Below are 22,588 nucleotides of genomic sequence, written 5' to 3'. Positions count from 1 at the left end.
CACTTAAGTGGGAGAAGCTGCAGAAGAAGAAGAGAAGATAATAGTGTATATATATAGCAAGTATCATGTATTATTTGCTAATTAGTTTTTGAACAGTTTTAGTTTTTCACATTTTGAAAATTTTGTACGCAGCCTTCTGTGACTTTCAAGGTGCAACAGTTTAATAATTATTATGAAACAAAACCATCACAAATTTGTAAAATCAAGAGTTAATTTGACTTAGAATAGTTGTGATGGTAAAAAGCAGTCTGTTATGTGATATTACAAAGCAATGTGTCTAAGTGATGGATACAGAAAAGTCAACAAAACATTTCCCCCCCAGATGGTAACTAGAATCAAACCTGCAAATTTTTCTTTTACGGACAAAAAGAAATGACTTTTGTTTGCAATGCAAAGAAACAAAGCAAATATACCATTGAAGACAGAATCCACAAGGGTATAATGCCCTTGAGATAGTGTTCTATAATGCTCATGAAAGAAATAACCACCATCAAAAGTATAAAACTAATATCATAATTTTCTTATGATTTTGTTTGTTGGGAAGCTAATGGAGACTGAATCTGAGATAAATGAATAACATAATACTGTATGTATATTAAAACTGAAGTGGCAAAATTTTCTTCTACTAACCACATGCCAATTTCAGCAGGTGCAATCAACTGCTGTGTAGTGCAGTGAACTATGTAGTTGGCAAATCCCCCCCCCTCCCCTTCTCCAACAGTGATCTAGATAGGTTCTTTAAGTAATCTGGAACATTTTATTTATGTGCTTTAATACTGTCAGGATCTTACACCTTGGTCTTCCAAGGTGTAAGATCCTGACCAGATCATTACCAAATGAATCATTCCATATAAATCCTGATCTTCCTCAAGATTTTTTTCCTGTCATCAAACACCTATTTTGCTAGCTTTTCCTCTTCAGTTCTGTTTACATAGCCATACCACCTTAGATTAACTCTGCTCACATATTATTGAATGCTAACAATGTCAAGTTCCTTTCTAACATATTTATTCCTGATTCTTCCATTGATGCCATATGTTCACATATCTAATTTTTAGCAGACCTCTTACATGTGTGTTTTCTGGTCTTTAATTATTTTATTATTAACCCAATTCTTAGATTTAGAAGTTAAAATTGGTTTGAAAATTTGTAGAAAGTTTCACTTGGTTGCAAATTAAATTAAACTTGCTAAGAAATTATATTTTTTATCCTTTATCCAAGTGTAAGCAAACTAGGTTTGCACATGCTAAGTATCTTCATGATTAAGCTACTTGTACATAGAGACTGATGACATCACATCAGTTGCCTTAAAAACTTTCATGGCTTACACATGTAAAAAAGATATATTATTATATTACGTAACACCTCCAGGGAGTCCAAAAACTCATTGAGAGAGGGCACCAACTCTACAACTCTGTCTCCACCAACCACAACTACCTTCATCATCTACACCATTGGCAGGATTCGAACCCGCAGCCTTTTAGCTGGACAGCGGATACGCTAACCACTTGGCCAACCAGGCCGGTATAATATATATAGAGAATTTTATTCAAAAACTGCAATATATTTCATCCAATGTTTTGTGCACATTATCAGAGAAACAGACTGGTAACTATAGTCAAAACATGAATCATGAGTCAAAGCATGTGCATACTAGCTTGTGTTTCATGTTTCTTATGACCCATTCTTGTGATTCATGTTTTGAGAATATAATTAGCAGCATGTCTCCCTGATGATATCCACATAACATTGGAAAATATATTGGAGTTTTGAATAAAATTCTATATATATATATATATATATACACATACAGGGTGTTCGGGATAAATTTGACAGTTTCGTAAGGAAAAAGAAAGTCTTCTTTGTATCTATTAAATTTAATGAATTGACAAAAAAACATTACAGGCAGAGTTAATTACAATACTATCAACAAGATTTACTCAAAATAACCACCATTAGCATCGATCACAGCTTCAATTCTGCTTCGGAACCTCGAACAAGCTGATGCTACAGTCTCCCTGGGAAGGGCCGCAAAAACTGTTTTAATTTTATCCATTAACTGGGCTTTTGTATTACTGGAAGTGCGATTGGTGTCTTTTTCAACTGCGCCCCATACAAAATAATCCATGGGGTTAAGGTCTGGGGAGTTTGGAGGCCAAACATTTGGACTGGTGAAGTCGTAGAAATTTTCAGACAACCATTTTTGACTTTTCCCAGAGGTGTGGCAAGGGGCCGAATCCTGCTGCCATACATACGGCCTACCATTGGCTACCCTTGTTATCCAGGGCTTGACTACAGTTAGCAACTCCACGAACAAAGCCCGAATTCCAATGCCAGGGTTCTTCAACACCTGTTCCTGCAGATTTGCGAGGAATTCTGCTGTACGAACGCAATCAGATCGTCTGCTAGGGATCTTTCTTCTTGCTACATCCTCGTAGTCACCATTGCAAGTCTCTAGTTCATGCCTGATTGTTTTTACTGTATTCAGGGAGCATTGGGCAGCAGTCGTAATATCCTTATTTTGATGGCGGGCACGAATCATCATGATACAAGTTATTCTCTTCCATGATTCAGGTGGGTTCCAGCTATCCATCCTTTCTGACATCTTGTATATGAATGAAGAAGGGTCCAAACTTTTAAATGAAGAGAAGTGTGTGTTAATACATGTAACTTACGGAAAAATATAATTAATTATAAATATGTCAAATTTATCCCGAACACCCTGTATATATATATATTTTACATGTAAGCCATGAAAGTTTTTAAACATGTCTCATACATGCCCCACTAAAACTATTTATTAATTGCGTCCTTAGCATCCCAAAATGCAAAGCACACATCCTTTTGGATGTGTATAATACCATGCATTATGGGAAGGGTCACTAACCTAGACCAGTTTCAACCTTTATTGAGGTCTTATCAGTGGGAGCCACACCTAGAAGAGATACTAGGGTTGAATTAACCACCCAAATGATCACATGGATTAACTATATCAAAAATACAAGCTTTAATCAGGCAATTGATGTCAAGTTATTAGTCTCTATATACAAGTAGCTTAGTTATGAACATACTTCATGTATAAATCTTGTTTACTTGCAACTGGAATCAAGGATAAAACAAGAATATAATTTCATGGCAAGCTTAATTTAATTTGCAATCTTTGAAAAAAAAACCTTTCACATCTTTCTCTAATCCAGAGAATTTTAATAATAAGGTGGTATACCTTTTTACTTCTCGTATATGGGAAATATGACTTCTGTTAATCCTACCTTGGTAGCTAATTGCTTGAGGTGACTCACTGAAAGTTATTCATTTTACTTTTAGTGACTTTGGGTTCAAGGCTTCTCTAGAGGTTAAGTACTGCTAGTTACTAGATTTATTCCACTTCTCTGTCTTCTTTTATTTCTTTTCTTTTTTTTTACCCATCTGTTAAACTTGGATTTTAGGATTGCTTTACAATCTTTAAATGGGTGATCCCCAGTGGGAAAGCCTAGAGTTCAAGCATGCATTTGACAATTCAGAAGTTTTTGAAGGCCAACAACCATTACAGGCATAAATAGACCACAGTCCAAAACTCTACTCGTAATCTGAGTCATATTTAACCCAGGAAACAGGTGAGGAACAAGACATTATTCTGCAAATTCAGGAGGAAAAAATGACACAAAGAACCAACATCAAATGAAACTGCAACCCCATGGAAGTAGAAATGAATCAATATAAAGAAAGAGTTCCTCCTGTTAACCTGTGAGCCAAGGTTCACCAAACAGAAGTGTCCACCGCCCTCACAAAAACAGTAAAATAAATTTTACGAAACCCAGGAACATGAACAAGAGGGTACGAATACAGCCAGAGATAGTCACACTTGCTAAACTTTTAATATGATAAAACATCCAATACCACACATTTGCTAAAAAACTTTAAGATGGTACTAAATGGTATTACATAATTCGTCACCACTGAGGAAGTGACAAGAGACCTACAAAACCACAAACTAAAACCCTATTAAAGTTAGCCATATGTTCCGAGCAAATAAACAATGTAGGCCAGCCCTGATGCATGATTCACCCACATGGAGTCACACAGTGGATTCAAATATTAGCAAACTACAGACAATCCAATACAATGTTTATGAATAGCATTTAATGCACCATGGTTGGTAAGAAACATATGGCTTCACCATGAAGCCATTCCTTAGATCAAAATATTCCTATACAAAAAGACTGCAAAATCCTTTGCAAATGCTGTTATCCACTCTAACCAAACCCAGTAATCCACCAAGCGATAGACTACAGTCAACACGATCCTGCAAAACACTAATGTCTCCAAACCATATTGAACAGGTAAGTTTTTAAAAATCCACTGCCAGAAGCCCAAAACGGGCAAGCCAAATGCTCAATAATATTCCTAGCCTGTGGTAGACTAAAACAAATATCTCAAGACAAACATCCAAAAAATCATACTGAAGAAGTTTCAAGAGAGAAAAAAAAAATTCACTGGTAGCCCATTGGGTGAGCCAAGTGCTCAAAAATATTCCTTAATCCAGAAATTTTGTTGCAAATCTAACAGAAGGATAAAGGACCATAGGTGCAATCAATCTACCCTGCCAAAACGGCTAACCTTGGTATCTCTTCTAGTTATGGCTTCTACTGATCCTGGGGAGTAGAGATTAAGGGATCTGCTCGGTTGGAGGTTTTTGCTTGTCACTGAGTGAGGCCACTGTTGAGTTTTCTAGCCTGTATTGATTCAAGTCAGGAGTGATGAGTTTAGTAGTGACATTTTAGGGTCACTCAATTAGATTTAAAGTGAAATTGAACATCGCCGAGTTTTGGGAGAGAGGTACATTGACATAATGTCCAATTTACGCCATACAACTGCAATGTTTTTCGAATAGCTTTTTTCCTGATACCTTGTCATATATCTTTTCTAGATTTATAAAACTGTGATGCAGATCTTTGTCTTGCAGAATATGGAGATTCTGCTAGACACAGGATCACATGGGACAACACAAAAATTCTTTCAAATTTGAAAGACTCTTCAAAGAGTGTTATGAATCTCTTCAGAATCGCCCCAATCTTAATCAGAATGATGGTCTAAAATTTCTAAATTCTGAGAAACAATAACTACTGTTTTATGCTTCAATGCTTGCACAAAGCGCCCCCCCCCACTTTGTTATATATATTATTCTTTACATATTTCTTGATTGATTCATTTGTCATGTTATAGACTTCTATATGTGGATAATCATTTTTCTTGCATATAGTCTCTATATGCAATTCTAGATGCAAATATCTTAATTTAATATTAGAAATTTAGTAATTTCCTTGTTAAACCTGTTCTGTGATATACACTTTTACATCATATAATGAACTCAGTCCTCCTTTGGCCTTTAGACTATGTCTGTTTACAATTGTGTCTACAACTGCATCCTCAGTTCCCACAGGATCCTAATAATACCATATGACTGGCCATAGAGCAGCAAAACAGAAATATTTTGTTTCCTGCAACCTTCGTTCAGTTCTTTCTTGCTTCATATTCTTCAGTTCTTGTGTGTTTTCACTCTGATGATGATATGAGATACCCATTATGAGATATTAGTGGTTTACATTAAATTTTTTATTTTATTACATAATTGTTGGGCATTTAATAATGCCTTATAATCAAAGTAGCATTAACAATCAAACTCTCTTTGCTGTACAGGAGTGTTCATGACAACCTTGGATTTGACATGAGTTTAGTTGACATGGTTCTCTTGCAGAATATCAATTTCATCACAAAGATCAACAGAGTCCACCATTCAATCCAATTCACACGTAAAGTAGACACAAAATGATAACTGAATTGTCTTTCTAGACCTCCATCTTCTTATTCAACCAGATGGTAGTCTTCACTTCTCTGTTTTTAGAAAGAACACCCATAACCAGATTCATGTTCTTTTGCATTATCGTATTTGTCAAAAATCTAGCACCATTAAAACACTAGTACATTGAGCTCATTCTTTGTGCTCTACTGAAGCATTACTGTCTGAAAATATAAATTATATCAGGTCCACCTCAACTGCTAATGGCTTCAACAAATCTTACGTGGACAAAGTCATTAATAGCTATAGGGTTTCCTTGTTACCTCCAAAGAAGTCCATCATGTTTCCATTTCTTATGTTAAAGATGTCTCTGAAAGAATTGCCAAACTGCTTAGGTCAGTTGACCTACAGGAGTTCTTTCGCCCCATTAACAAGATTTCTGCTAGCAAAAGATGCACTTCAACATTTAACATACCCTGGAGTCTTTCAAATTCCATGCTAGTGCAGGTTATCACATTTTGGCTGAGGTAGTAGATCTGAAGCTGTTAGTTATAATGAACACCTTGAATACATTCACTTCCATGCAGGACATGCCATCTCATTCAAACATTGAGTCCTTTGGAAAAAGAGATAAAAGTTTTCAAAAAAGTAGTGAAACCTTGCTTCCTCATCTGAATCTGAACAGAAATGATGGTCTGAAATTACCCCTATTATGGGAAATAGTTCTCCACACATATTCCCATAGTCAATAGTTGTTTTTTTTATTTAATTAATTGATACTTTTTCTTTTGTTTAAATTTGCACAGTTTGGACTAATGTATTTTAGAGCATGTCACTCTATATCATGTATGAGTGGCATATGCATTTTCTTTCGAGTCTTCCACTTTTCTAGACATTAGGGTGAGAATTCTATGCTAAATAAGGGCTCACCTAAGTAATAAATCTATATTATTCATTATTTATTTAATTATACTGATTTATGTACTAATTTGTCATGTTATGGAATTAGAATAAACTTATCATGACCCAGGCTGACAGATGAGATGGATTCATCTCATCTGTCAAAATTGACCAAATCATATTGGGTTAAATTACACATACATTATGATGGCTAGAAATCATCTGGTTATATGAGTTCCTGTTTTTTTTTGTTAGGGAACAATTAATGGTAGAATTGGTTAATGGGATAGCATCCCCTGAAATTAAGATGGGCACATCACAATATGAAGCTTCAATGTCTTTACAGTGGTGTTACACCCTACTACTAGCAGAGGAATTCCTTCTATTATTGAGACAAAGGAGATAAACATGGATGAAATATTTTTGTATAGTGATGGAATCCATCCCTAATTAATTTTGCTTAATTATAAAAAATTATACATTGCACCTGAGAATTTCTCATTTACTCCTGCCATTTACAATAATTTAATTTTTTAAGTTTTATTTGCCTATTTCAAATTAGAAAATTAATTATTTTAATTAAATTAATTAGAGTGGATATAGCATATCCACTCTCCAACCAAGTCATGTTCAAATCCAACTGCAGCATGGATGTTTGGGAATAACTTGAGATTGGAGATGAATTTCATTGCAGTGAGGCTACAGTTCTGTTTACTTAGACCAAATTTCTGCTTCCAATAACTATGAATCATTCCTTTCTTGTGTAGTGGAGTATGTCCTTTCATCTATTTTGATGCTCTTCTATGTTAACTGAACTGCCTAATGGTTGAATCTAGTTATTATTGCTTTTAAAATATGTCAAAGGTGGAATTAAAATATTTCATAGAGGCGGCAGCAGAAGAACAATCATTATGCAGAAACGTGGAATTTAATTGCTTGGTAGTAATAACACCAGACAAATATATCATGCAGTATTTAAAATATATATTTCTCACAATATATTGTATTAATTAAAAATAACACACTAACACAGAAAATCATAACAAAACAGCAAAATTAGGAAATCAGCATCACATTTTTAAATGTTTTTATTTTTAATAAAAATAATAAATAGAAATTGTGAAGTGTTTCTATTTCATTATACACTTCCAGATAACAGACAGTTAGGAACAAAGGCATTGCTTGTACTTGGAAGACGAAAACAAAGGCCTGAAAGAATGAGTCACTAGAAATTGACATTTTGCACTTGACATGGTATTTACAACATATATTAAGTAATACACTAAAGCACATATATGGTCAAAAACTCTGGATAATACAGCTGTTATTAATAAATCAATCACCATTTATGGAATATGATGCGAGTATTGTGGATTATTAATAAAATGTTGCCATGGTAACGATCGATTACTGTTTACAGCCTACCCTCACACTATGAAAACATTTTTACAAGGATGGGATGAAGAGGCTCATCTCTTAATGCCACTGTATTAATCACAATGCCCTGGTTAGCTGAGTATATAGCATATCCACTCTCCAACCAACAAGTCATGTTCAAATCCAACTGCAGCATGGATGTTTGTGAATATCTTGAGATTGGAGATGAATTTCATTGCAGTAAGGCTACAGTTCTGTTTATTGGAAGCCAAAAGGCTTGGAAAACTTTCATATTTAGTTTCCAGAGTATCTAATCATTAGCCAACCCTCAGGTAGTACTAACACATATATGCTTGCAACCTATTGTGTAGAATTCACATTAACAGACTGAAAATAATACAGAAATTGTGATATGTTTCTACTTTGTTAGTTCCAGATGCAGACTAATCAAGAGCAAGGTGTTGCTTGCAATTGAGGACTAAATGAAATCAAGGCTCGAAGGGATGAGTTGTCTGAATGATGAAACAACTGCTTGCACAACTATGTCAATGCCAACATCACATGTTGGTATTCGAATGAATGAATGAACAAAAATACTATAAAAATGTATACATTTTCAACAGTTATGCTTTTATCCATCTCAAGATAATAAAAACAGATTACAATGTTTTGATGATGATAATAGATGTAATGTTATCATGTCAACAACAAGTTCTTATATCACCAAGAATAAAACATGTTGTAAATGCTCTATGTTCGAATCCAACTTACACAATACTTCAGAGTTGTGCAAGTTGGATTTGATATACAAAAGATTCTGATGGAAGAAAACATTATTTCACAGGAAGAGAGAAATTTTAAAATCTTTATTTGTGCTAATCATCCTGAAGAAAGTTACAGTAGGGAAAAATCAAGGACCTTTTGAAGTCAGAGTGAGTAGCTGACACAGAAAAAAAAAAGAGGAAAGGCTAGTTCTGTTGGATATCTAGGCAGCAAAGTCGGAAATGAATAATACATATATAGAAATGTTTTGGGAAAGAAAAACGGGAAAAAAAGCAGAGCTAACAATAATGGTAAGTACCTTCTGTATTTTTGATCATCAAGTGGAACAAACACATATGTTCAATCTTTCTTTCAGGTTTATAGGGTGATAAGCAGTTATTATAATTATGAAGAAACACTACCTTGTTTTAAGAACTTACTTTAATTAAAATTAAAATAAAATTTGAAATTTAGACCTTTATGTGAAGGTGAAAATAATGGGGGGGGGATGAGTCTAACTGCTTGTTCAACCTTTGACCACAGCCTGACCTCTGGTGGAAAAAAAACAAAACAAAACATAATTATCTTAATAAAACAACTTCTTCTTCTTTTGCAGCTTCTCCCACTTAAGTGGGGTCACTTGAGGATGAAAAACTTGGATGTGGTGACAGCCCAAGACAGGAGGAGGTGGAGGTTACCACATCCAAGTTTTTCATCCTCAAGTCCTCTTCTACCAGCTCCCTCCATCTCTTTTTTGGCCGGCCATGCTTCCTCCTTCCTTGCACACCCATCTGCATGACCCTTCTTCCCACATATTCATCCTCCCTCCTCATCACATGACCAAACCATCTCATCCTTGCCTCCTGTATCTTCGCTCCTAAGTTCGAAACTTTCACTGTTCCCCTCACATAGTCATTTCTCAGACGATCCTTTCTGGTCACACCGCACATCCACCTAAGCATTCTGATCTTTGCTACTTCCATCCTGCTGATGTTATTTTTCCTCAGGGCCACAGTTTCTATAGCATACGTCATAGCTGGCCTCACTACTGTCCTATAGATTTTGCCTTTCAGATTGATCGACACCCTCTTATCGCATAACACTCCAGCCATCTCCCTCCAATCCGCTTGAATCCTGCATCCCACTTCCTTCTCAGCTCCTCCATCTTCTTCCACTGTTGAACCTAAGTATCTAAAGTCCTTCACCTTCCTGATGACATTTCCTTCCAGCTCCAGATCTGTCTCCTGGCCGCTGCCCACTGTGCAACACATATACTCTTACTTTTGCTCAGTCTCATACCTCTCTCTTCTAGTACTTTTCTCCATCTTTCCAGTTTAGTTCCCACTTCTTCTCTTGAATCTGCACACAGCAAGATGTCATCTGCACACAACATTGTCCAAGGTGCATCTTCTCTCACCTCCTCCATCACAATGTTAAACAGAAACGGACTTAATGCTGATCCTTGATGCAAGCAAAATGTTACTTGAAAACTTTCTGTCTGTCCCAGACAGGTTCGAACACTTGTCTTCACATTTCTGTACATCTCCCGCACTAACCTATCATATTTCTACGGAACCTTCTTCTCCCTCAGACACCTCCAGACTTCTTGCCTTCGCACTCTATTGTATGCTTTCTCCAGATCAATAAATGCCATATGTAGCTCCCTTTGTTTCTCTCAAAACTTTTCCATCATCTGCCGTATACCAAGCATGAAGCCAAATTGTTCCTTTGCAATCTCCACCTCCTTCCTCAATCTTCCATCAAGAACCCTTTCTAGAATTTTCATTGTGTGGGACATCAACTTTATTCCTCTGTAATTTTTAGTCTTGTGCATCCCCTTTACACTTGTAGATGGGACAAGAGTACTCTCCCTCCATTCCTCGAGTATATTTTCCTGTTGGCAAACTTTCACGAACAGGTCCCACAGCAGGTCAATTCCCTCTTCCACAAGTGCCTTCCATGCCTCCACTGGAATCCTGTCGGGGCCCACCGATTTTCCATTCCTCATCCTCTTCATGACCTCTGTCACTTCCACTCTACTGATGTTCTGCACCATCCCCTCAGAAGGCTGCCCATCTTCTCTGTGAGTCCTTGCATTTTCCTCATTCAAAGTATATTTTCCATCTGTTTCTTATGTCCACATCCCTCCATAATACTCTTCCTTCAGCGTCTTTGATCTGCCTCACATGTAAGATGTCCTTTGCTGCTTTATATCTACATTTCACTAGTTGGTAAATTTTTCTCAGTCCTTCCTTTGTTTCTAATTGATCATACAGATCTTGATATGCCATGGCCTTCGCCTGTGCCACAACTCTCTTGGCTTCTTTCTTTCTCTCTCTGTACACCTCTCTGTCCTCTTCCACTCTTGGCTCATCCCACTTCTGATTTGCCTTCCTCTTAGCTATCACTGCCACTTGTACATTATTATTCCACCACCAACCCTCCTTCTGCTCTCTAATCTTTCCAGATGTCTCACCAATCACCTCGATTGCACAGCTCAGGATTACTTTTGAATTATGTTTCTACCAATCTTGTATACTTTCCAGTCCATCCGAAATCCTCTCTAACACCCTCTCCCTAAAACGATTCCTCACACTCTCTTCTTTTAAAAAACCACTTAATTTTCTTCATTCCATGGCTTCCAGATGTTCTTATCTTCAATCTTATTTTAAAGTCTGCACACAGCAGTTGGTGTTGCTGTGCCACTTGATCTGCTGGAATTACTTTACAATTCGTCACAACCTTAAGATGCGTTCTTCTAGTCAAAATGTAGTCAATTTGTGAACTGTTGTTACCGCTCCTAAATGTTATCAAATGTTCTTCCCTCTTGTAGAAAAACGAGGTCACGATTGACAGATCAAACGCTACTGCAAAGTCCACAACCCTCTCTCCTTCCTGGTTCATCATTCACACTCCGTGGCCACCATACACCCTTTCAGTCTCTATTCTGTCTCCCTATGTGTCCGTTCAAGTCTCCTCCAACAATCACCATCTCGTTTTCTTCCAGTTCCCTCATTTCTTCATCTAACACGTTCCAGAACTCATCTTTCTCCTCTGCTGTACAGCCAACTTGCAGGGCATATACACACAATACGACCACCCGCATGATCCTGTCGTTCCTTCTACCCACTTCCAGTACTTCGCCCTTCATTCTGCCACACACCACAATTCCTACACCATTTCTTCCCTCGTTATTCGCTCCAGAGTAGAACAATTTATATCCATCTCCCAGTTTCTTTGCCTTTCCCCCCTTCCATCTTGTCTCCTGCACACACAAAATGTCCAACTTCCTCTTCCTCATCATGTCTGCCACCTCTCTTCTCCTTCCAGTCATGCTTCCAACATTCAGTGTTCCCACTCGCAACATCCTCTCCACCTGTTGGGCTCGCTTCTTTAACCGCACCCGCCCTTGATGCGGTAGCCCTCGTCCACTTCTCGCAGCTGTAGGGCGATGTGGCTGCACGTCGCTTAAGGGGTACGCCCTAGCCCTTATATCATTTTCTCTTTGACTCATATCATAGCTAGAGCTGGCAGTGAAGTTTTACGACCAGATGCCCTTCCTGAAACCAATCCTCGCCATTTATCTGGGCTTGGGACTGGCACCTATTGAGGCTAGCTTGCCTTCTTCGGTGGCTGCATAAGACGAAATGACTTAGCAAGATAGGAAAGATTCACTCCTAGCCCTCGAATACTCTAATAGCATCAGGGGGAAGGAGCAAGGAGGGGAGAAAGAAGCAAAGAAAGAAAGGGAGGGCCCAGTCTACGGAATAATATAACAGATGTATATTACATGAAGAAAGACATGGTCCAGCATCTGGTACCTCAGGTTTTTCCATGCCTGTACTCACTAAAGTGAGCCCTTGAGGTGATCTTAGTAAAACAACATCGACAGTAATTCATTTCTTATGGTTCCATTACTTAAAAATCCTGTTTACTGCCTGAGAATTACTGTGTCGTTAATAAGTTAAATTTCTTTTCTTTTGGTATTCACCATGGAGGTTATTCTCAATTTTCCAGATGTTATGTGGGTCATAGGTGAGCCATCCAAATCCATGGGAATTTCAGACCATAATTTTTGTGGCTTTGGTTGGTTGATAAGCATTTCATAAGCCACCTTGAATTTACATTTATATCATATTTTGGTGTAATGTAATGACTAGCCACCTTTCTGGTTAATCTGATGCAAGGCTTCAAGTGCATAGTCAGAAACACCTGCTCCTCCACGACGGAGGTACTCGATGTGTTGTTTATGTTCTGCTTTCAGTTTTGGGATTGTACTGACGGTTTTACTTATGAAGGGTATATAGGTGAGACAAACTGACATACACCTAGGTAGTCAAGGGAAGGAAGGGGATTTTTAGACCTTAATATACATTTTTTTTTTTTCATCATCAAATTCCTGACATGTAAACTCAAGGGGGATACAGATTATTATTATAGTACTACATGAAAAATTTACACCATTACTAACTTTCTATGAACAATTTTCCTCCAAATCAAGCTTATCAGTCAACACTCCAACATTATCAGATCTTATATTTCTGTCTTCTAAGGTACTTCTTACTGCATCAATCCACCTATATCTTGGTCTTCCTCTAGGTCTTTTTCCTGCCAATTCAGCAGAGGACACTTGTTTTACTAATCTTTCCTCTCCCATTCTGTTTAAGTGATGATACCACCTGAGATTAGCTCTACTAACACATTCCTGGATGTTAACAATATCAAGTTCTTTCCTAATATCACCATTTTTAATATGATATTGCCATTGATATCATCTGTTCATACCCCTAATCTTTCTCAGGACTCTCATATATGTGATCTCTAGTCTTTGGTGAAGTGTTTTATTTCTAACCCAGCTCTCAGATCCATAAGTTAAAACTGGCTTGAACACTGTCTTGTATATAGCTACTTCAGCATTTTGACTAATTTCTCTCTTATTCCATACAAATTTATTCAGTTGACTTCCTACCATACCAGCTTTGTTGATTCTGTTCTCTATTTCCATATTCAATTTACCATCTTCACTAAAAATCGTGCCTAAGAAGCTGAAATGTTTTACTTGTTCTATAGGTTCTCCATTCACGATGCAGTTGCTTTTTTCAACGTTTCTGCCTATTTTCATTGTCTAGCAGATTTTCATACCAAATTTATTACAACAGTTATTCAATTTAGTTACGCAATCTTAAATAAATCCAGTACAAGTCTGCAAAAGTACAACATTATCTGCATAAAGTAAGGAGCTGAGATTAACACCTCCAATTTTGATTTTAGGTTTAATACCACTTTCCTTCATAATCTGCTCCATATAGATAATAAATAACAGAGAGGATAAAGTACATCCTTGTCTGACACCAGCTTTAACAATCAAACCATCCTGTACTTCCTTCAGTTCTAACTGCTAACTTGCAACTCAAATAAAGACTAAGTATTGCTTGATATAATGCCCTACTGACACCACATAATTGTAGCGCTTAGACACCTTTCTGATTAATCTGATGGCAGGCTTCAAGTGCATAGCTTTTCTCTTGGCACCTGGTCGTATGCTTTTTCCAGATCTACAAAACTTAAATACAGATGTTTGTTATATTCCCATGACTTCTCAACTATTTGTTGTAAAGTGAAAATCTGTTCCTGATAGCCTCTATTTGGCCTGAAACCAGCATGTTCTTCACCAAGTTCCGCAATCCTTCTCAACCGTTTCTCAAGTATACTTGCATAAATCTTACCAGGAACACTCAGTAGGGAAATACCTCTGCAATTCTCACTTTTTATATATGGGTACTATGAGAGTTCTACTTCAATCATCTGGAATTTGTCCCTCTGTCCAGGCCTTCTGAACTATGCAGTGCAGCCACTGATGTTAATACCTCCATACTTGAGCATTTCTGATTGAATATCATCTACTCCAGCTGCTTTTCAACATTTCAGGCTTTTGATGGCATTTTCTACTTCAAGTATGGATATGTATTCCTGATTGCATGCCTATTGAGTGATTTTTACCACTGTTCTGTTGCTGCATGTTTCATTTAGCAATTTTTCGAAGTAATTTCTCCATACATCAAGGATATCCTTTTCTCCAGTTTTCACGTCACCTTTATCATCTCCTTTTACAGCACTCTTTCCTCAATTACTGAGCTTTTTCAACAGCCTCCTGAATATTCTGCCACCTTCCTAATAGTTACTTTCTATGTTCTTACCAAACTCTTCCCATGACTTTTGTTTAGCTAGTTTTACAAAATGTTTAGCTTTCTTACATTTCTCTCTGTTTCTCTAAGAGCACAAGCTGACTTGTTTGTCAGGAACTTTTGATATGCTTTATTCTTTTGCTTCACTGTCTCTTTAACTTCCTGTGTCCACCATGGAGTTCTGATTTTTCTATCCTTGCAGACAAAACCTCACCACATGCCTCTCTTGTTTTCATGGGGGGGGGGGGGGAATCCGACCACACACACACCCTTGAAGCTTTTGACCAAATTTTTTATGTTCCGATCTCAATGTTATTAACGCAACAACAGCATCCAATTTTCCAATGAAGAGTCACAGAAAGAAATCAACCAATGCTACAGCGTCCGGGGCTGCAGTGCAGGCTCCCGATGGGAAATATGCTACGAGGACTCATATTAACATTTTGCAATTCAATACCAATGGTACTCAGAGAAAAATCGATAAACTTAAATACATACTTTATGAAAACAATATCCATATTGCTTGTCTACACGAAACAAAACTAAACAAAAATCTGAACTTCAGTATCAAATAATACACAACTCTTAGGAAAGATAGAGAGAGAAGAACTAGTGGAGGGCTTACTATTCTTTTGAAGACCCCAGAAATCAAATTCAAAGAAATCATTCTAAATCAACATTTAAATAATAACAGTTCAATAGAAAAATTATGGAAGAAAAGCTTGGTAAAGAACAAGCTGGATTCAGGCCATATGAGAGAAGCTGTTCGGTGTGCTACAGTTATATGGTGTCAATGGGGCATTATATCAAGCAATACTTAGTCTTTATTTGAGTTGAAAATAAGCAGCTAGGATTGAAGGAAGTACAGGAAGATGGTTTAATGTTAAATCTGGTGTGAGACAAAGATGTACATTATCCCCTCTGTTATTCATTATCTATATGGATCACATTATGAAGGAAAGTGGTATTAAACATGATATCAAAATTGGAGATGTTCATGTCAGCTCTTTGCTTTATGCAGACGATGTTATACTTCTAAATAAATATGCAAGATTCCCTGACTAAATTGAATAACTGTTGGGTATGAAAGTCAGCATTAAAAGACAATGACAATGAAAATAGGCAGAATCGTTGTCAACTGCGTTGTGAATGAAGAACCTGTGGAACAAGTAAAACATTTCAGCTACTCAGGCACGATTTTTAGTGAAGATGGTAAATTAAATATGGAAATAGACAACAGAATCAACAAAGCTGGTATGGTAGGAAGTCAACTGAATAAATTCATATGGAATAAGAGAGAAATTAGTCGGAACACTAAATTACCTGTATACAAGACAGTGTTGAAACCAGTTTTAACTTATGAATCTGAGAGCTGGGTCAGAAGTAAAACACTTAACCAAAGACTACAGACTGCAGATATGAGAGTCCTGAGAAAGAATAGAGGGGTGAACAGAAGGTATCAATGGCAATATCATATTAAAAACGAGGATATTAGGAAAGAACTTGACATTGTCAGCATCCAGGAATGCATTAGCAGAGCTAATCTCAGGTGGTATCATCACTTAAACAGAATGGGCGAGGAAAGATTAGCAAAACAAGTGTTCTCCTCCAGGTTGGCAGGAAAACGACCCAGAGGAAGACCAAGATATAGATGGATTGATATGGTACAACGTGCCTTAGATGATAGAAATATAAGATCTGATAATGTTGGAGTCTCGACAAGTATCAAGTAACACACTGATTTGGAGGAAAATTGCAGATAGGAAGTTACAAAGTCAAAAAGCATAGCATTTTTGACAATCTGAGGCTTAGTCACCGTCACTGCTGGTAAGACTGGCTGGCTGGCGTTTTCTCCGCAGCTCCCTGATCGCCGTATACTCCCAAATGCACAGCAGTATGATAGATTTGTTTAAATCTAGACCAGGGATGGGTAACATGTGCATGCCAAAATTGGCAAATCTTTGATGCAAAATTTTTTCATGTGTCAACCAAAATTTTGGGAAATATATCATTATTTGTGTCTTTTAAGTATTGGGAAGACCTTTTCAAATAATCAAAAATCACACTAGAATGGTAAAATCAAAGAATATTGTAACGATTGAATGAATATAAAAATTAGTGATGGAATTTTTACTTAAAGTCCTTCTACCCTGTTGATAGCGTGAATATTTTTTTATTTGCATTTAAGTGTAATTCTAGCTGCCATATAAAGCCACAATTTTTAACATCAGCAAAAGAGTAAACAATAATTCTGATTTTTTTTTTTTTTATAAAGATCAATTAGAGATAAGTTTATTCAAATTTTCCCAATATATTGCAGTGCACAATCTCAATCGTTTTACTTGACTAAAGCACAATAAAAGAAAATAAAATTAAAGATATAATTGTATTACTTCTTAATCCCTTATGAGTAATACATAAAAATTACAAACAAAATAAATTGTTATTTTACCTACATAATATATTAAACAGAGTTAATATTTACCATTTTTAGCAAAAACCATCAAATCAAAACTAAAGAAAAATAGTTGACATTTTATTTATTTAGTATCAATAAGACTTTTGCTGCTGCTACATCATTAATGACAATTAATTTATATCAGGTTTATATTTTGTAACCTTTAGAGATATGCATGTGCTACTAGTTTCATCTGTAAGGCTACCTACTCCTGTTACGAGACTTAACAAAGTTCATCACCGAGAACAATGATTCACAAGAATATGTAGATGCAAAAATGGATAATAATGCTGTTGCAAGGGTTTTTAAACATACAAAAGTTTCGGGAATAGCATTCCAAGTTCTTAGTACCTCTTTTTCCGCACTTCTCTCTGTTACTCCCGTCTCTAATCACTCCTTTTCAATATTTTCCAAGTCAACTCTGAGGTCAACATATTTCTGCCTCCAAATTGTGCTACTTTGAAAATCAATGAACTGCATTTCAAAATCATCCATATTTATCCACGAAAACATCTGCAAGTTTATTTGAAGATGTTTTCATGTCCTGTAGTTTCAGGTTCAAGTTCATTTAAATGTTCGCAAAAATCTGTAATAAACATGAGTTTACAAACCCACACAATGTCATACATTTCTTTATAAGACATTTGTTGATTAATCAAAAGAGATTTATCTCATCCAGACATTCAACAAATCGTTTCTGAACAAGACCTCGACTAAGCAAACAAACATTATTGGCTTAGTCGAATCCACTTCATTCAATAGATTCTGAAATTGTATTTTTTTCAAAGCAAGTGCAGAAATGTCATTATCAACCTTTGTTACTGTTTGCATCACTTCTTGAAGTTCCTTTAGGCCAGCGTTTGCACATAAATTCTCCTCATGTAGGATGCAATGAAAAACTATTAGTGGATGACCAACATGGTTTTGCAAACAGATTTATAAATTCTGCTTCCTTACCAATCATGCTGGGTGCACCATATGTTGTGATGAAATATCAATTTCATATATCATTTGAAATATCACTTTTGAAATATCAATTTACCAAATAAATAATTCGTTCTTAACTGCTTTACATATTTCAACCGCACGTACGTTCAGGTAGCGTTACAAGGTTAATCATCTTTTTGCATACGTTGTCATCCCTACAAAATCGAACAAAGATTGCCAGCCTAGCTGATGACGTAATGTCTGTGCTCTCATCAACACAAACAGAAAAGAACTTACATGAAGCCAAATCCTTTGTTAATTGCTCTGCTGTATTCCTTTCAAACTTAAGTATTCTATTCTTAATCGTTTTTCTACTGAGACAATTCTTTAATGCGTCGAATAATTTTTACCTTTTCTGAAAGATTGTCAAAAACGTAGCACATTCTAGCAATGCTTCCCTAGTATACTCTCTATCACTGAGTGGTTTTCCACGTTGGGTAGTAACATTTGAAACCTCAAAAACTAACAGCAACTAAGTTGGAACTAGGCTTACCTGAAATAAATTTCATCCAAGTATTGGACTATTTTTTTGTCTTGCTCACTTTTGTTACTTAATTTATTCTGAAAAGTTTCAAAATATCTCTTTACAGAAAAAGTCTTACAAACAACTGATTCGGAACATAAAATGCATGATGCTTTATTATCTTTCTTAATCATGCCAGATTTTTCAGTCCATTATTCTATAAATTGTCTAATATCCTTTTCATTTGAATGTCTATGTTTCTTTGATAGTGGTTGTGACATTCTGCTCAATCTGTAAAGAGCAGAAAGCAAATAAATAAATAAATAAATATATATATATATATAAGAAAGCAATTAAATAATTGCTTTATTCATACAGCTCTTAACATTAATGAATATCGGATTATGGGGTGTAAAAATGGACAGAGACATATAGACACTGACAAAAATTATAATTTGGACTCAATCTCATTAAAATCACTCTCTGAATATACCAAGCAAGTTTAAGCAAACCAAAAATTTGTACAATTATAAGATGACCTACACATGTAAATGAAAGAGAAGGGTATGCAAGCAATCTAATCACGTGCAGATAACACTTCATAATCCTGAATATTGATAAAACATTTCACATAGCTTTAAAAATAACTTACCGTATTTACTGGAATATAACTCACCTTCTCGTATAACTCGTGCACCTGATTTTACTTTGCGAAAAAAGAAACTGAAAAATTTCACGTATACCTCGCGCAGGAAAAAATAAAGTTTAATCGTGTTCACGTCAGGGCGATAGTGACTTGCTTCCTGTAGCAAACCACGCTCCCTCCCCAGTAGCCAATAGTGTCTGCAGACACAAGTAAAAGCAGGTCGTTTTATTGTATCACTGAATAAGGTACAGACATTTGCAGTCTGTGTATTATATTTTTCAACAAATAGTGCAATTAGAGATAACTGGGATAAAAATGGCACTAACTAATGAATCACATGTCCCTTTCCTACAGAAACTATGCTATTTATACTCAAGCAAAAAAACCATATGCCGCACCAGCAAACACTAAAAACTAGATGTGTGGGATTGAGCACCAAATTCAATACTTTCAGATATTGAATTTCATTGAAGAGAATTAGAATTTCAATTCAAAACTTGTCTGCTGGCTTTTATCTTTGACTCGTGTGATCTTTTATTAATACCGCACCAGTCATATGCACATCTTCATAGTCGTCATATCTTAACTGGCCTAGTACCATAGCTGTCTGTTCATTAGTCATTCGTGAAGGATTGTTCATTAAGTATCTCAAGTGTTGTAAATTATTGGTAATTTTTGCCTGAAATAATGGGAAAGAAGATGGTGCTATTTGGGTAGGATGCACACAAGGAAACTGCTCAAGGCAGGAAATAGCAATTGCAATTGTGGTGCAAGATATATGCGCGAATTTTACGAAAAAAACTGAAAACGTTAGTTTACGAAAATCTCTACATATATCTCGCACCACGATTTTTAGCTTTAATTTTGGGGGAAAAAAATTTGAATTATATTTGAGTAAATACGGTATGTTTATGGCAATGTAAAGCAAATTTGCTTTTATATCTAATAAGTTAAACATATTAACTGGCAATAAATACTTCCAATTAATATTTTAATGATTTACGATTTAATAAAATCCAAATCCACATATACAGGCTTTAGAAAAGGGAAATGTTCTTTACAAAACATGAAAAGATATATCAAATGATGGTAAAGGAGTCATGCCACGCTTGGATGCCTGACGAATGATGCAACAACTGAACTGGATGAAACTTGTACATCAGTATATCGTGGAGATATAGATGGCTTGGAAATAGGATGTTTGTTTCTAATTTTCTTATTACTTATTATTACTAAAACATTTGGTAGGGTTTGCTTATTTATTGCGTTTTTATTTGGTATTGCCGTACTTAATAAATTTGTATTATAGTAATTTAAAATATACAAGTCAGCGAAGATGTTTGAAATGTATTTTTTTATTTAATTATTTTTTAAGATGAGCCCTGGGTTACATGCTGAAAAGTCACTGGCATGCCAAGAGTTGTCCACCCCTGCTGTAGACTAACCATACATAAAGAATATAATAAATATGTTTTCAACAGTTTCGATAACGAGCCAAATGATATAAATGTGTAATAACAGATTAAAAACAACTAATGATGAATCAGACATTTTAGCATTTTTAGAGTAAAAATAAAATCATGTTTGTTAATTTTTATACACTGCATAAATGCATCAAAAGGGTTAAGCAAAAACCCTAATATGATAGGGAACCACAGATATTATATTACCGGGCCCTAAAATCCTGTCGATGGCCTTAGTTATATGCAAAATTAGAAGAAGAAATAAAAAAAAACAATATGTTTTTGCAAATGCGTACTGACTGTGTGGTGCCAGCTGCTGAGAAGCAGCCGCCACAGTATAAGCAATAAACCAATAAAGCAATTGCCTTGCCATGCATTTTATTGTTTTATTTTTAAGAATTTGGATTATAGTATGATAGGGATATGTGATTGGTTTGCAAATGCGTATTGACTGTGTGGTGCCAGCTGCTGAGAAGCAGCCGCCACAGTATAAGCAATAAACCAATAAAGCAATCGCCTTGCCATGCATTTTATTGTTTTATTTTTAAGAATTTGGATTATAGTATGATAGGGATATGTGATTGGTTTGTTATATTTATATTTTATTTAATTTAGTTGTAAGTATAGTTATTAAAAACTAATTATTAATTAAATAATAAAAAGTACTAAGTTAACATAAATAAAAGAATCATTGACAAATAAAGTAGTCTCATGTGAAACCCTCAAAAAAGTGCCGCCCAGGGTGAATCCCCCGGGCGGCACTTCCTTGATATGACTTCTGCTTTTGATCATGTTTCGATCAAAAAATTAATACAAATAGTACATGATATTGGAATTAGAAGAAATGCTTTAATCTGAATCGCTGATTTCATGAGAGGAAGAAAGATCAAGGTTAGAATCAATGCAGCAATATCTAAAGAGTGGAGAACCTGGGCTCGTGTTGTTCCCCAGTGCTCAGTACTCAGTCCCTTACTATTCCTTTTATATGTCAATGTAACATTCATCCACCTTACAGAAGACACAAAGCAGACGATATAGCCATCTGGCACACTAGTGATAAACTTAAAGAATCGGAAGAGATTCTAAACAAATCCATGAGAGGATTAGAAAAATGGTCAGGTGAACTTAAACTCAAAATCAACCCAAATAAAACAAAACTAAGCATCTTTAAGTACAGATAGGAAAAATAGGCATTCCTACAATCTCAAAGTCATGATCAACAATAGGCTAATTGAAAAAGTCGCAAATCCAAAATACCTTGGTATTATGCTTGATCAGGAATTATGTTTTGCTCAACACATCTCTGACACTTCCAACAGGGCTCTCAAAAAACTAAACATATTGAAAATGCTTTGCGGAACAAATTGGGGTGCAAAGCCAAAAATTCTCAAAACTACTTACACTACACTAATAAGGTAATGGAATGCAGTACCTATCTGGTAGCCTTCGGCTTCATCGGTGAAGAAGAAATTAGACAAAGTACAAGCAAAAGTGTCCATGATTATCATTGGTGCAGTCTCATCCACTAACAACATCAGAGCCCAACAGGA

General features: G+C 35.9%; 1 protein-coding gene across 2 annotated transcripts in view; it reads right to left on the bottom strand.

Annotated features, from left to right (window-relative positions):
• LOC150102617 (serine/threonine-protein kinase VRK1-like) overlaps positions 1-22,588 on the bottom strand; it is a 254,789-nt gene that overhangs the window by 9,220 nt on the left and 222,981 nt on the right. The window contains exon 13 of one of the 2 annotated variants that reach the window (XM_090398682.1): positions 7,768-7,906. The exons of the other annotated variant lie outside the window; for it this stretch is intronic. Within the exon in view, the coding sequence (XP_090254808.1) occupies positions 7,836-7,906 (71 nt within the window). The 3' untranslated portion in view covers positions 7,768-7,835. Of the gene's footprint in view, positions 1-7,767; positions 7,907-22,588 lie in introns of those variants that run through there. 2 annotated transcript variants of the gene reach the window in all.

This window comes from Typopeltis vanoorti, chromosome 10 (genome assembly GCF_054136105.1).
Source record: "Typopeltis vanoorti isolate ZY-2024b chromosome 10, IOZ_Tvanoo_1.0, whole genome shotgun sequence".
NCBI lineage: Eukaryota > Metazoa > Arthropoda > Arachnida > Uropygi > Thelyphonidae > Typopeltis > Typopeltis vanoorti.
This window is presented reverse-complemented; position numbering and strand designations above follow the sequence as displayed.